The sequence below is a fragment of the Oncorhynchus mykiss genome, chromosome 10 (genome assembly GCF_057628025.1).
Source record: "Oncorhynchus mykiss isolate SJ-2025 chromosome 10, ASM5762802v1, whole genome shotgun sequence".
NCBI classification, from domain to species: domain Eukaryota; kingdom Metazoa; phylum Chordata; class Actinopteri; order Salmoniformes; family Salmonidae; genus Oncorhynchus; species Oncorhynchus mykiss.
This window is the reverse complement of record NC_143031.1, coordinates 89,478,232-89,493,038: the sequence shown is the minus strand read 5'-3', so window position 1 is coordinate 89,493,038 and position 14,807 is coordinate 89,478,232. Positions and strand designations below refer to the sequence as shown.

The 14,807-nt window shown below is 44.7% G+C and overlaps 1 protein-coding gene across 2 annotated transcripts in view; it reads left to right on the top strand.

The window, feature by feature from the left end:
• The window catches only part of LOC110516364 (glycine receptor subunit beta), a 54,073-nt gene that overhangs the window by 8,501 nt on the left and 30,765 nt on the right, over positions 1-14,807 (top strand). For both annotated transcript variants that reach the window (XR_016484015.1, XM_090188499.1), the window contains exons 4-6: positions 3,059-3,126; positions 6,090-6,316; positions 8,374-8,456. Coding sequence is in view for 1 of the 2 variants with exons in the window: in XM_090188499.1 (XP_090044625.1) it covers positions 3,059-3,126; positions 6,090-6,316; positions 8,374-8,456 (378 nt within the window). In the remaining variant the exon portion in view is untranslated. The remainder of the gene's footprint in view (positions 1-3,058; positions 3,127-6,089; positions 6,317-8,373; positions 8,457-14,807) is intronic.

Genomic DNA, 14,807 nt, shown 5'->3' with positions numbered 1-14,807 from the left:
CAACCCATTACTCTATTGAACTGTTATACAGTAACAACCCATGACTCTATTGAACTGTTATACAGTAACAACTCTAACCCATGACTCTATTGAACTGTTATACAGTAACAACCCATAACTCTATTGAACTGTTATACAGTTACAACCCATGACTCTATTGAACTGTTATACAGTAACAACCCATGACTCTATTGAACTGTTATACAGAAACAACCATAACCAATGACTGTGTTGAACTGTTATACAGTAACAACCCATGACTTTATTGACCTGTTATACAGTAACAACCCATGACTCTATTGAACTGTTATACAGTTACAACCCATGACTCTATTGACCTGTTATACAGTAACAACTCTAACCCATGACTCTATTGACCTGTTATACAGTAACAACTCTAACCCATGACTCTATTGACCTGTTATACAGTAACAACTCTAACCCATGACTCTATTGACCTGTTATACAATAACAACCCATAACTCTATTGAACTGTTATACAGTAACAACCCATGACTCTATTGACCTGTTATACAGAACAACCCATGACTCTATTGACCTGTTATACAGTAACAACCCATGACTCTATTGACCTGTTATACAGTAACAACCCATAACTCTATTGAACTGTTATACAGTAACAACCCATGACTCTATTGAACTGTTATACAGTAACAACCCTAACCCATGACTCTATTGAACTGTTATACAGTAACAACCCATTACTCTATTGAACTGTTATACAGTAACAACTCTTACCCATGACTCTATTGAACTGTTATACAGTAACAACCCATGACTCTATTGACCTGTTATACAGTAACAACCCATGACTCTATTGACCTATTATACAGTAACAACCCATGACTCTATTGAACTGTTATACAGTAACAACCCTAACCCATGACTCTATTGAACTGTTATACAGTAACAACCCTAACCCATGACTCTATTGAACTGTTATACAGTAACAACCCATGACTCTATTGACCTGTTATACAGTAACAACCCATGACTCTATTGACCTATTATACAGTAACAACCCATGACTCTATTGAACTGTTATACAGTAACAACCCTAACCCATGACTCTATTGAACTGTTATACAGTAACAACCCTAACCCATGACTCTATTGAACTGTTATATAGTAACAACCACAACCCATGACTCTATTGAACTGTTATACAGTAACAACCCATGACTCTATTGAACTGTTATACAGTAACAACCCATGACTCTATTGAACTGTTATACAGTAACAACCCTAACCCATGACTCTATTGAACTGTTATACAGTAACAACCTTAACCCATGACTTTATTGACCTGTTATACAGTAACAACCCATGACTCTATTGAACTGTTATACAGTAACAACCCATGACTCTATTGAACTGTTATACAGTAACAACCCATGACTCTATTGACCTGTTATACAGTAACAACTCTAACCCATGACTCTATTGAACTGTTATACAGTAACAACCCATGACTCTATTGAACTGTTATACAGTAACAACCCATGACTCTATTGAACTGTTATACAGTAACAACCCATGACTCTATTGACCTGTTATACAGTAACAACTCTAACCCATGACTCTATTGAACTGTTATACAGTAACAACCCATGACTCTATTGAACTGTTATACAGTAACAACCTTAACCCATGACTTTATTGACCTGTTATACAGTAACAACCCATGACTCTATTGAACTGTTATACAGTAACAACCCATGACTCTATTGAACTGTTATACAGTAACAACCTTAACCCATGACTTTATTGACCTGTTATACAGTAACAACCCATGACTCTATTGAACTGTTATACAGTAACAACTCTAACCCATGACTCTATTGAACTGTTATACAGTAACAACCCATGACTCTATTGAACTGTTATACAGTAACAACTCTAACCCATGACTCTATTGAACTGTTATACAGTAACAACCTTAACCCATGACTTTATTGAACTGTTATACAGTAACAGTTCAATAGAAGAGAGAAGAGGAGGAGAGGAGCTGGAGAAGAGTAGGATAGAGAGAGGAGAAGAGGGAAGAGAGAAAGAGGAGAAGTTGAGAGAGGAGGAGGAGAAGACCAGAGAGGAGGAGAGAGGAGGAGGAGAGGAGAGATGAGGAGGAGAGGAGCAGAAGAAGAGGAGGGGGGGGGAGCAAGAAGAGAGAAGAGGAAGAGAGGAGAGAATGAGAAGAGAGAAGAAGAAGAGAAGGAGAAGAGAGAAGAGGTGGAGAGGAGGAGGAGAATAGAGAAGAGGATTAGGAGAGGAGGATTACAGAGAAGAGGAGGAGAGGAGCGGGAGAAGATGAGGAGAGGAGGAGGAGAAAGGAGAAGAGGATGAGAATAGATAAGAGGAGGAGAGGAGGAAAGGAGAAGAGGAGGAGAAGAGAGAAGAGGAGGAGATGAGGGGACAGAAGAAAGAAGAGGAGGAGAAGAGACAGGAGGAGAAGAGAGAAGCGGATGAGAAGAGAGGAGAGGAGAGGAAGAGGGGGACAGAAGAGAGAAGAGGAAGAGAGGAGGAGGAGAAGAGAGGAGTGGAGGAGAGGACAGAAGAGAAGAGGAGGAGAGAAGAAGGAGAAAGGAGAAGAGAGGAGAGGGGGAGAGGAGGAGGAGGACAGAATGAGTCTGTTTGGTTAATAAACTGAAAGTGTTGTAAGCCTGTGTGTGTGTTTGCCTGTGTGCCTGTGTGTGTGAGAGAGAGCAACGGCCATATGCTGCGAATCAGGTTGAGTGGAGCGGAATGATCACATGACTGTCAAGACCACAGAAATGCCAAACGCACACACACACACACACACACACACACACACATACACACACACACACACACACACACACACACACACACACACACACACACACACACACACACACACACACACACACACACACACACACACACACACACACACAGACACACACTGGAATAAAACTGGCATGGGGGTGTTTATGTTGACTCTGTGTGTGTGTGTGTGTGTGTGTGTGTGTGTGTGTGTGTGTGTGTGTGTGTGTGTGTGTGTGTGTGTGTGTCCCAGGTGTTCCGGTGGAAGACAAGATTAATATGTTCATCAACAGTTTTGGCTCCATCCAGGAAACCAACATGGTGAGCAGAGTTACTAATGCTAAAACCATGCTAACAATGCTACCAACATTCCAACGTCATCAACATTAGCCTATATGCTATAAACAGTAGCCTGTATGCTATTAACATTAGTCTGTAAACCATCAACATTATCCTGTATGCTATAAACATTAGCCTGTATGCTATAAACAGTAGCCTGTATGCTACCACCATTAGCCTATATGCTATAAACATTAGCCTATATGCTATTAACAGTAGCCTGTATGCTACCACCATTAGCATATATGCTATAAACATTAGCCTGTATCCTATAAACAGTAGCCTGTATGCTACCACCATCGGACTGTATGCTACCACCATCAGACTGTATGCTATCAGCATTAGCCTGTATGCTGCCCTAAACTCTCTCCTGGCCCCTTACACTAAGTCTGAATTTGTCCTGCTAGGTGACCTAAATTGGGACATGCTTAAACTACATGAGCCAAGTCCTAAAGCAATAGGGCTCCCTAAATATTTCTCACATTACTACCAATCCCACAAGGTAGGACTCCAAACACCCAGAAAAGGCTACTCTCGTCGATGTTATCCTCACAAATAATCCTGATAGGTATCAGCCTGGCGTTTTCTATCATGTCCTTAGTGATCACTGTTTTACAGCCTGTGTTCATAAAGGTTATCCTCACAAATAATCCTGATAGGTATCAGCCTGGCGTTTTCTATCATGTCCTTAGTGATCACTGTTTTACAGCCTGTGTTCATAAAGGCTGCTCAGTGAAACAACCTGTCCTGATTTGTCATAGACGGTTGATATAAAACTTTAACGAGCCTTCCTTCATGAACTGGCCTCTGTAAATCTGTATAGAATCAGCTTGATCCCCTCTGTCGAAGATGCTTGGACCTTATTTTTTGATATTTTCAGAATTAAAAACAGGTTCGGCACCTGGTTCGACCATGATCTGGCTTACTCCACCTCAACAATCCCATTTGGCAAATTGCTCGGCACACGCATACCCAGGCTGACTGGCTCTCGTTCAGGCAAATGAGAAATAAGTGCACTCAGGCTATCTGGAAGGCCAAAGTTAGTTACTTTAAGGAGCAGTTCTCTCTCTGTGGGTCTAACCCCAAGAAGTTCTGGAAAATGGGTTAGGGTTGTTACTGACAAGGAGCACATGGCTGAGCTCTTTAATCATCACTTCATTAAGTCAGGATTCCTATTTGACTCATGCCTCCTTGCCCGTCTAACATTTCCTCATCTCCCACCCCTTCTGATGTGACTATCCCCGATCCTCCTCCCTCTTGTCCCCCTGCCCCGCTACAAAGTTTTCCCCTGCAGGTGGTCACTGATTCCGAGGTGCTAAAGGAGCTCCTTGACCCCCAAAAAACACCTGGGTCAGATGGTTTAGACCCTTTCTTCTTTAAGGTTGCTGCCCCTATCATGGCAAAGCATATCTCCAACATTTTTAACCTTTCTCTCCTCTCTGGGGAGGTTCCCATTGCTTGGAAGGCAGCCACGGTTCATCCTTTATTTAAAGGGTCAGATCAAGCTGATCCTAACTGTTTAAGGCCTATTTCTATTTTGCCCTGTTTATCAAAAGTGTTGGAAAAACGTGTCAATAATCAACTGACTGGCTTTCTTGATGTCTATAGTATTCTCTTGGGTATGCCATCTGGTGTGCGCTCAGGTTATGGATGTGTCACTGCAACCATATACAGTAGGTCCTCACTGATGTCACCATTGCCCTTGAATCTAAGCAATGTTGTGCTGCTATTTTTATTGACTTGGCCAAATCTTTTGATACGGTAGACCATTACATTCTTGTGGGCCGGCTAATGAGTATTGGTGTCTCTGAGGGGTCTTTGGCCTGGTTTGGTAACTACCTCTCTCAAAGAGTGCAGTGTATAAAGTCAGAACATCTGCTGTCTCAGCCACTGCCTGTCACCAAGGCAGTTTCCCAAGGCTCGATCCTAGGCCCCATGCTCTTCTCAATTTACATCAACAACATAGCTCAGGAGGTAGGAAGCTCTCTCATCCATTTATATGCAGATGATACAGTCTTATACTCAGCTGGCCCCTCCCTGGATTTTGTGTTAATCGCTCTACACAAAGCTTTCCTAGTGTCCAACAAGCTTCTCTGCCCTTAACCTTATTCTGAACACCTCTAAAACAAAGGTCATGTGGTTTGGTAAGAAGAATGCCCCTCTCCCCACAGGTGTGATTACTGCCTCTGAGAGTTTAGAGATTGAGGTAGTCACCTCATACAAGTACTTGGGAGTATGGCTAGACAGTACACTGTCCTTCTCTCAGCACATATAGTTAAAGTTAAATCTAGACTTGGTTTCCTCCATCGTAATCGCTCCTCTTTAACCCCTGCTACCAAACTAACCCTGATTCAGATGACCAGCCTACACATGCTAGATTACGTAGACATCGTTTATAGATCGGCAGGTAAGGGTGCTCTCGAGCGGCTAGATGTTCTTTACCATTCGGCCATCAGATTTGCCACCAATGCTCCTTATAGGACACATCGCTAAACTACGACAAAATGCTCTTGACACCTTGGGGAATACGTAGAAAAGGGAATCTGGTTGATAGCCCATTCACTGCTCAATAGGGACGCACCAGAACGCAGAGCTTTCAAAACACGAGTCACTTCCGGATTGGATTTCTCTCAGGCTTTCGTCTGCAATATCAGTTCTGTTATACTCACAGACAATATTTTTACAGTTTTGGAAACTTTAGAGTGTTTTCTATCCTATGCTGTCAATTATATGCATATTCTAATATCTTGTCCTGACAAAATAGCCTGTTTACTCTGGGAACATTATTTTTCCAAAAATGGGGGATTGAGACAGATATCTAGCTTAAACAGAAAGATTTGGGGAGGGATTTTAATTATTATGCTAATTCGATTTCTATGGGGGAGCAAATGTTGACTCTAGGGGTTTAATTGACTTTGTACTAACAAATGATTGATTGTTGCTAGGACTACCGTGTGAACATCTTCCTGCGTCAGCGGTGGAACGACCCGAGGCTGAAGCTCCCGGCAGACTTCAAAGGAGAAGCGCTGACGGTGGACCCCAAGATATTCCAGTGTCTATGGAAACCAGACCTGTTCTTCGCCAACGAGAAACATGCCAACTTCCATGACGTCACGCAAGACAACATCCTGTTATTTATCTTCAGGAATGGAGACATTCTCATCAGCATGAGGTCTGTCTGTCTGTCTGTCTGTCTGTCTGTCTGTCTGTCTGTCTGTCTGTCTGTCTGTCTGTCTGTCTGTCAGCCTGTCTGTCTGTCTGCCTGTCTGTCTGTCTGTCTGTCTGTCTGTCTGTCTGTCTGTCTGTCAGCCTGTCTGTCTGTCTGTCTGTCTGTCTGTCTGTCTGTCTGTCTGTCTGTCTGTCTGTCTGTCAGCCTGTCTGTCTGTCTGTCTGTCTGTCTGTCTGTCTGTCTGTCTGTCTGTCTGTCTGTCTGTCAGCCTGTCTGTCTGTCTGTCTGTCTGTCTGTCTGTCTGTCTGTCTGTCTGTCTGTCTGTCTGTCTGTCTGTCTGTCTGTCTGTCTGTCTGTGAAGTTTGACTCTTTTGACTGACTGAGATCTTATCAACTAGTTTTAGACTAATTTTGTTAATAATTTGATTCAGTAATGCCCAGAGCAGAACCCCCTACCGGCAAACAATGAACTAAAAACTCTTAGTCTTATGGGGGCTTATGTCTGTGACTGAGACTTGTGTGCTTCAAAAAGTGTGCTTCCAACATTATACATTTTTGATTGCTAGGCATACAAATACAATTATTTCTTTATATCTTTGAAATGAGGTCTAGATGCGTCCCCAACCAGACTTCTTTATGAACGACTCTTGGCGGAATACTTGACTGTCGCGAGGAAGATAAGTACAATATCGTTCGAACTGCAGTAGTCCCCCAAACGTTTCGGTTTGGAGTTTCAGTGTTGAGTGTTAAGCAGAGGCATGTGTATGTTTTGGTTCTACAAAGCTGTGTCCATTGATAACATTCAATAATCAGTGAATTGGACCCACATGATAGACAGCTAGTGGTTGGAGCAATGAAGGACTAAAATGACTGAGGGACTTGGAAAAACGAATCATGACTATCAAGTCAGTAAAAAGAGTCATTTAAAAAGTACGAATAGTTTGCGAACTGCACATCACTACCGCCTGTCTGACTGTCTGCCTGGCAGCCTGCCTGTCTGCCAGGGTAGGTGCCTATGTGTGCCCAGTGACTGTCAGTTGTGTGTTCAGGTTGTCAGTGACTGTCTGTTGTGTGTTCAGGTTGTCTGGTGAGTGTTCAGTTTGTCTGATGTGTGTTAAGGTTGTCAGTGACTGTCTGGTGAGTGTTCAGGTTGTCTGTTGTGTGTTAAGGTTGTCAGTGACTGTCTGGTGTGTGTTCAGTTTGTCTGTTGTGTGTTAAGGTTGTCAGTGACTGTCTGGTGAGTGTTCAGTTTGTCTGATGTGTGTTCAGGTTGTCAGTGACTGTCTGGCATGTGTTCAGGTTGTCAGTGACTGTCTGGCATGTGTTCAGGTTGTCAGTGACTGTCTGGCATGTGTTCAGGTTGTCTGTTGTGTGTTCAGGTTGTCAGTGACTGTCTGGTGTGTGTTCAGGTTGTCAGTGACTGTCTGGCATGTGTTCAGGTTGTCTGTTGTGTGTTCAGGTTGTCAGTGACTGTCTGGCATGTGTTCAGGTTGTCTGTTGTGTGTTCAGGTTGTCAGTGACTGTCTGTTGTGTGTTCAGGTTGTCAGTGACTGTCTGGTGTGTGTTCAGGTTGTAAGTTACTGTCTGGTGTGTGTTCAGGTTGTCTGTTGTGTGATAAAGGTTGTCAGTGACTGTCTGGTGTGTGTTCAGGTTGTCTGTGACTTTCTGGTGTGTGTTCAGGTTGTCAGTGACTGTCTGTTGTGTGTTCAGGTTGTCAGTGACTGTCTGTTGTGTGTTCAGGTTGTCAGTGATTGTCTGTTGTGTGTTCAGGTTGTCAGTGACTTTCTGGTGTGTGTTCAGGTTGTCAGTGACTGTCTGTAGTGTGTTCAGGTTGTCAGTGACTGTCTGTTGTGTGTTCAGGTTGTCAGTGACTGTCTGTTGTGTGTTCAGGTTGTCAGTGACTGTCTGTTGTGTGTTCAGGTTGTCAGCGATTGTCTGTTTTGTGTTCAGGTTGTCAGTGACTGTCTGGTGTGTGTTCAGGTTGTCTGTCGTGTGTTTAGGTTGTCAGTGACTGTCTGGTGTATGTTCAGGTTGTCAGTGACTGTCTGTTGTGTGTTCAGGTTGTCAGTGACCCTGTCCTGCCCTCTGGACCTCACTCTGTTCCCTATGGACACACAGCTCTGCAAGATGCAACTGGAGAGCTGTACGTAAAACCTCTCTCTAACACACTCTCACACACGCACGCACAGAGACACACGCAATATTCATATACAGTGAGTGCACAAAACATTAAGAACACCTGCTGTTTCCATGACATAGACTGACCAGGTGAATCCAGGTGAAAGCTATGAATATGCCTGCCATTACAGACTGGGATAAGGAGAGGTTGAACACTAAAGACTGGGACAAGGAGAGGTTGAACATTACAGACTGGGATAAGGACAGGTTGAACATTACAGACTGGAATAAGGAGAGGTTGAACACTAAAGACTGGGACAAGGAGAGGTTGAACATTACAGACTGGGATAAGGAGAGGTTGAACACTAAAGACTGGGACAAGGAGAGGTTGAACATTACAGACTGGGATAAGGACAGGTTGAACATTACAGACTGGAATAAGGAGATTGTGAACATTACAGACTGGGATAAGGACAGGTTGAACATTACAGACTGGGATAAGGACAGGTTGAACATTACAGACTGGAATAAGGAGATTGTGAACATTACAGACTGGGATAAGGAGAGGTTGAACATTACCATGAATAGGCCTGCCATTACAGACTGGGATAAGGAGAGGTTGAACATTACAGACAGGGATAAGGAGAGGTTGAACATTACCATGAATAGGCCTGCCATTACAGACTGGGATAAGGAGAGGTTGAACATTACAGACAGGGATAAGGAGAGGTTGAACATTACCATGAATAGGCCTGCCATTACAGACTGGGATAAGGAGAGGTTGAACATTACAGACAGGGATAAGGAGAGGTTGAACATTACAGAATGGGATAAGGAGAGGTCGAACATTACAGACTGGGATAAGGAGAGTTTGAACATTACAGACAGGGATAAGGAGAGGTTGAACATTACAGACTGGAATAAGGAGATTGTGAACATTACAGACTGGGATAAGGGGAGGTTGAACATTACAGACTGGGACAAGGAGAGGTTGAACATTACAGAATGGGATAAGGAGAGGTTGAACATTACAGACAGGGATAAGGAGAGGTTGAACATTACAGACTGGAATAAGGAGATTGTGAACATTACAGACTGGGATAAGGGGAGGTTGAACATTACAGACTGGGACAAGGAGAGGTTGAACATTACAGAATGGGATAAGGAGAGGTCGAACATTACAGACTGGGATAAGGAGAGTTTGTACATTACAGACTGGGATAAGGAGATGTTGAACATTACCATGAATATGCCAGCCATTACAGACTGGGATAAGGAGAGGTTGAACATTACCATGAATATGCCAGCCATTACAGACTGGGACAAGGAGAGGTTGAACATTACAGACTGGGATAAGGAGAGGTTGAACATTACAGACTGGGATAAGGAGAGGTTGAACATTACCATGAATATGCCTGCCAACTAATCTGCACTCTGAGAACGCACCCCGCGGCCTTGCGAGTGCTGACCTGATTAAAAACCTTACTTCGGCCTCGAAGAGTGAGATCACCCAGTCCTCTGGGTCGGCATGGCCCTCCCACACTGTATGGTGTTGTCATTGTCAAAACGTGCAGAAAATGCATTGAGTTGGTCTGGTAGAGAGGCATCGTTGGGGAGATCACGTCTAGGTCTTCCTTTGTAATCTGTAATGGACTGTAGCTCATGCGACATGCAGCCTAGCCTGTGAAATAGGAGGCCATGTTACTTCTATACTGTCCTTTTGCTCGTTTGATGACTCTGCAGAGGTCGTAGCCTCGGGGTTGTCTGTGATAGCCTTGTGTGTGGTAGTCCTGTCCTTTAGTTTAGCTCCAACCTCAGTGTCAAACCAGGGCTTTTGACTGGGGAAGCAGCGAACCTTCAGTGTTGGGACAACGTCACCGATGCCGTTCCTTATGAAGCCGGTGACGGAGGTGTCAAACCAGGGCTTTGACTGGGGAAGCAGCGAACCTTCAGTGTTGGGACAACGTCCCCGATGCAGTTCCTTATGAAGCCGGTGACGGAGGTGTCAAACCAGGGCTTTTGATTGGGGAAGCAGCGAACCTTCAGTGTTGGGACAACGTCCCCGATGCAGTTCCTTATGAAGCCGGTGACGGAGGTGTCAAACCAGGGCTTTGACTGGGGAAGCAGCGAACCTTCAGTGTTGGGACAACGTCCCCGATGCAGTTCCTTATGAAGCCGGTGACGGAGGTGTCAAACCAGGGCTTTTGATTGGGGAAGCAGCAAACCTTCAGTGTTGGGACAACGTCCCCGATGCAGTTCCTTATGAAGCCGGTGACGGAGGGGGTTAGCTCGTTGGTGTTATAGGTGGAGTCTCAGAACATATTATAATCAGCGCTAGCAAAGCAGTCCTGTAGCATAATCTCTGATTCTGATGATCATTTCTCAATTGATCGAGTCACTGGGTAGTTCCTGTTTGAGCTTCTGCAACTGACAACTGACAACAACATGGAGTGCAGAGAATCTAAAACGGCATTAATACCATCGTTGCTGAGTGAGTGGTAGACCGCAGTAAGGTGAGCACCATCTGGTAGGGTTTCCACTAGTTACCACAAACACTAAATCAGAATATATTGTCAAACAACATTTTTATTTTTGGAGTTCATTTAAGGTTTAGGTTAGGCATAAGGTTAGCCATGTGGTTAAGGTTAGGATTAGGCATAAATTTAGCCATGTGGTTAAGGTTAGGATTAAGGTTAGGGTTAGGCATAAATTTAGCCATGTGGTTAAGGTTAGGATTAGGTTTAGGGTTAGGCATAAGGTTAGCCATGTGGTTAAGGTTAGGATTAAGGTTAGGGTTAGGCATAAGGTTAGCCATGTGGTTAAGGTTAGGATTAGGTTTAGGGTTAGGCATACATTTAGCCATGTGGTTAAGGTTAGGATTAAGGTTAGGGTTAGGCATAAGGTTAGCCATGTGGTTAAGGTTAGGATTAGGTTTAGGGTTAGGCATAAGGTTAGCCATGTGGTTAAGGTTAGGGTTAGGTTTAGGGTTAAGGTTAAGGTTAAGGTTAGGGTTAGGTTTAAAATCACATTTTAAGAAGATCAACTGTAGAAATAGGTGGGCATTAAGACTTTGTGGCTGTGGTACCTAGTGACGACCGGTATGTCAGTAACCAGGAATGTGATAGATTGAACTGCAGTAATTCTTAGTGGACATACACAGAACCACATCTGAATTGTGAATTCCCATAATTGTATGATTTTTATTTACGTTTAAACGTTAAGAGAAATTGCACATTTCTCCCATCCCTATTGGATAGCCATGGGGAGTATCTTGTCCAGAAGACATGTTTCTGAAAAACTGAGAATATTGCTGTTACAAGCAAATCCTTGATCCAAGGTCATCCATCTTCTTGGCCAATGGAATGCAGGGAAGGGGTGTCCGGTTTTCCCTTCTCATTAATCTCACCAGGACTCTCCCTCTCCTGCCTCTGTTAGGGTTATAAATGATAGGGTTAGGGTTATAAATGATAGGGTTAGGGTTATAAATGATAGGGTTAGGGTTATAAATGATAGGGTTAGGGTTATAAATGATAGGGTTAGGGTTATAAATGATAGGGTTAGGGTTATAAATGATAGGGTTAGGGTTATAAATGATAGGGTTAGGGTTATAAATGATAGCGAATACATTTCAGGAAAATAAAGTAAAGATAAATGCCAAAATAATCCCAAATAGCTAAACTCACAAACCACAGCCTTCCAGTACAGTGCCATCTCTCTTCTCTCTGGTGTGTCTTTGTTGTAGGGGTGTGGCCTAATGCTATGATAATGTCTCATTCATTGGGTAATTCATTATGGGATACAAAATATGGATGTATCTATATTCTACATTAAACGGGGCACCAGCTATCATTTAAGTCAAAACTTTTTTTAGCAAGTAGGGATAAACTGTTCGTGTCACAATTATAATCTGAAGATTCTGTAGAGTTCTTCTAATGATAAATCAGATTCAAAATCTCAGAGAGTGATATTATTTTATGACAGGAAGAAGATTTATTCTAAAAACAAGGTAACAATGTCTTAGTATTTCAATCTCTGGTTCGATTACCAAACGGTCTTTAAAGGGAGAAAAATGGAGAAGGTTCAAACCGTTCCGAGGTGGTGTATTCAGTTCTGAGGTGGTGTATTCACTTCCGGGGTGGTGTATTCAGTTCCGGGGTGGTGTATTCAGTTCTGGGGGTGGTGTATTCAGTTCCGGGGATGTGTATTCAGTTCCGGGGTGGTGTATTCAGTTCTGGGGGTGGTGTATTCAGTTCCGGGGTGGTGTATTCAGTTCCGGGGTGGTGTATTCAGTTCCGGGGTGGTGTATTCAGTTCCGGGGTGGTGTATTCAGTTATGGGGTGGTGTATTCAGTTCCGGGGTGGTGTATTCAGTTCCGGGGTGGTGTATTCAGTTCCGGGGTGGTGTATTCAGTTCCGGGGTGGTGTATTCAGTTCCGGGGTGGTGTATTCAGTTCCGGGGTGGTGTATTCAGTTCCGGGGTGGTGTATTCAGTTCCGGGGTGGTGTATTCAGTTATGGGGTGGTGTATTCAGTTCTGGGGGTGGTGTATTCAGTTCCGGGGATGTGTATTCAGTTCCGGGGTGGTGTATTCAGTTCTGGGGGTGGTGTATTCACTTCCGGGGTGGTGTATTCAGTTCCGGGGTGGTGTATTCAGTTCTGGGGGTGGTGTATTCAGTTCCGGGGTGGTGTATTCAGTTCCGGGGTGGTGTATTCAGTTCCGGGGATGTGTATTCAGTTCCGGGGATGGTGTATTCAGTTCCGGGGTGGTGTATTCAGTTCCGGGGTGGTGTATTCAGTTCCGGGGTGGTGTATTCAGTTCCGGGGTGGTGTATTCAGTTATGGGGTGGTGTATTCAGTTTTGGGGGTGGTGTATTCAGTTTTGGGGTGGTGTATTCAGTTCCGGGGTGGTGTATTCAGTTCCGGGGTGGTGTATTCAGTTCCGGGGTGGTGTATTCAGTTCCGGGGTGGTGTATTCAGTTCCGGGGATGTGTATTCAGTTCCGGGGATGGTGTATTCAGTTCCGGGGGTGGTGTATTCAGTTCTGGGTGGTGTATTCAGTTCCGGGGTGGTGTATTCAGTTTCGGGGTGGTGTATTCAGTTCCGGGGTGGTGTATTCAGTTCCGGGGTGGTGTATTCAGTTCCGGGGTGGTGTAGTCAGTTCCGGGGTGGTGTATTCAGTTCCGGGGTGGTGTATTCAGTTCCGGGGTGGTGTATTCAGTTCCGGGGTGGTGTATTCAGTTCTGGGGTGGTGTATTCAGTTCCGGGGGTGGTGTATTCAGTTCCGGGGGTGGTGTATTCAGTTCCGGGGGTGGTGTATTCAGTTCCGGGGGTGGTGTATTCAGTTCTGGGGGTGGTGTATTCAGTTCCGGAGTGGTGTATTCAGTTCCGGGGTGGTGTATTCAGTTCTGGGGTGGTGTATTCAGTTCCGGGGTGGTGTATTCAGTTCTGGGGGTGGTGTATTCAGTTCCGGGGGTGGTGTATTCAGTTCCGGGGTGGTGTATTCAGTTCCGGGGTGGTGTATTCAGTTCTGGGGGTGGTGTATTCAGTTCCGGGGGTGGTGTATTCAGTTCCGGGGTGGTGTATTCAGTTCCGGGGTGGTGTATTCAGTTCTGGGGTGGTGTATTCAGTTCCGGGGGTGGTGTATTCAGTTCCGGGGTGGTGTATTCAGTTCCGGGGTGGTGTATTCAGTTCCGGGGGTGGTGTATTCAGTTCCGGGGTGGTGTATTCAGTTCCGGGGTGGTGTATTCAGTTCCGGGGTGGTGTATTCAGTTCTGGGGTGGTGTATTCAGTTCTGGGGGTGGTGTATTCAGTTATGGGGTGGTGTATTCAGTTCTGGGGGTGGTGTATTCAGTTATGGGGTGGTGTATTCAGTTCCGGGGTGGTGTATTCAGTTATGGGGTGGTGTATTCAGTTCCGGGGGTGGTGTATTCAGTTCTGGGGTGGTGTATTCAGTTCTGGGGGTGGTGTATTCAGTTATGGGGTGGTGTATTCAGTTCCGGGGGTGGTGTATTCAGTTCTGGGGTGGTGTATTCAGTTCTGGGGTGGTGTATTCAGTTCTGGGGGTGGTGTATTCAGTTATGGGGTGGTGTATTCAGTTCCGGGGGTGGTGTATTCAGTTCCGGGGTGGTGTATTCAGTTCTGGGGTGGTGTATTCAGTTCTGGGGTGGTGTATTCAGTTCTGGGGTGGTGTATTCAGTTCTGGGGTGGTGTATTCAGTTCTGGGGGTGGTGTATTCAGTTCTGTGGTGGTGTATTCAGTTCCGGGGGTGGTGTATTCAGTTCTGGGGTGGTGTATTCAGTTCTGGGGGTGGTGTATTCAGTTCTGGGGTGGTGTATTCAGTTCCGGGGGTGGTGTATTCAGTTCCGGGGGTGGTGTATT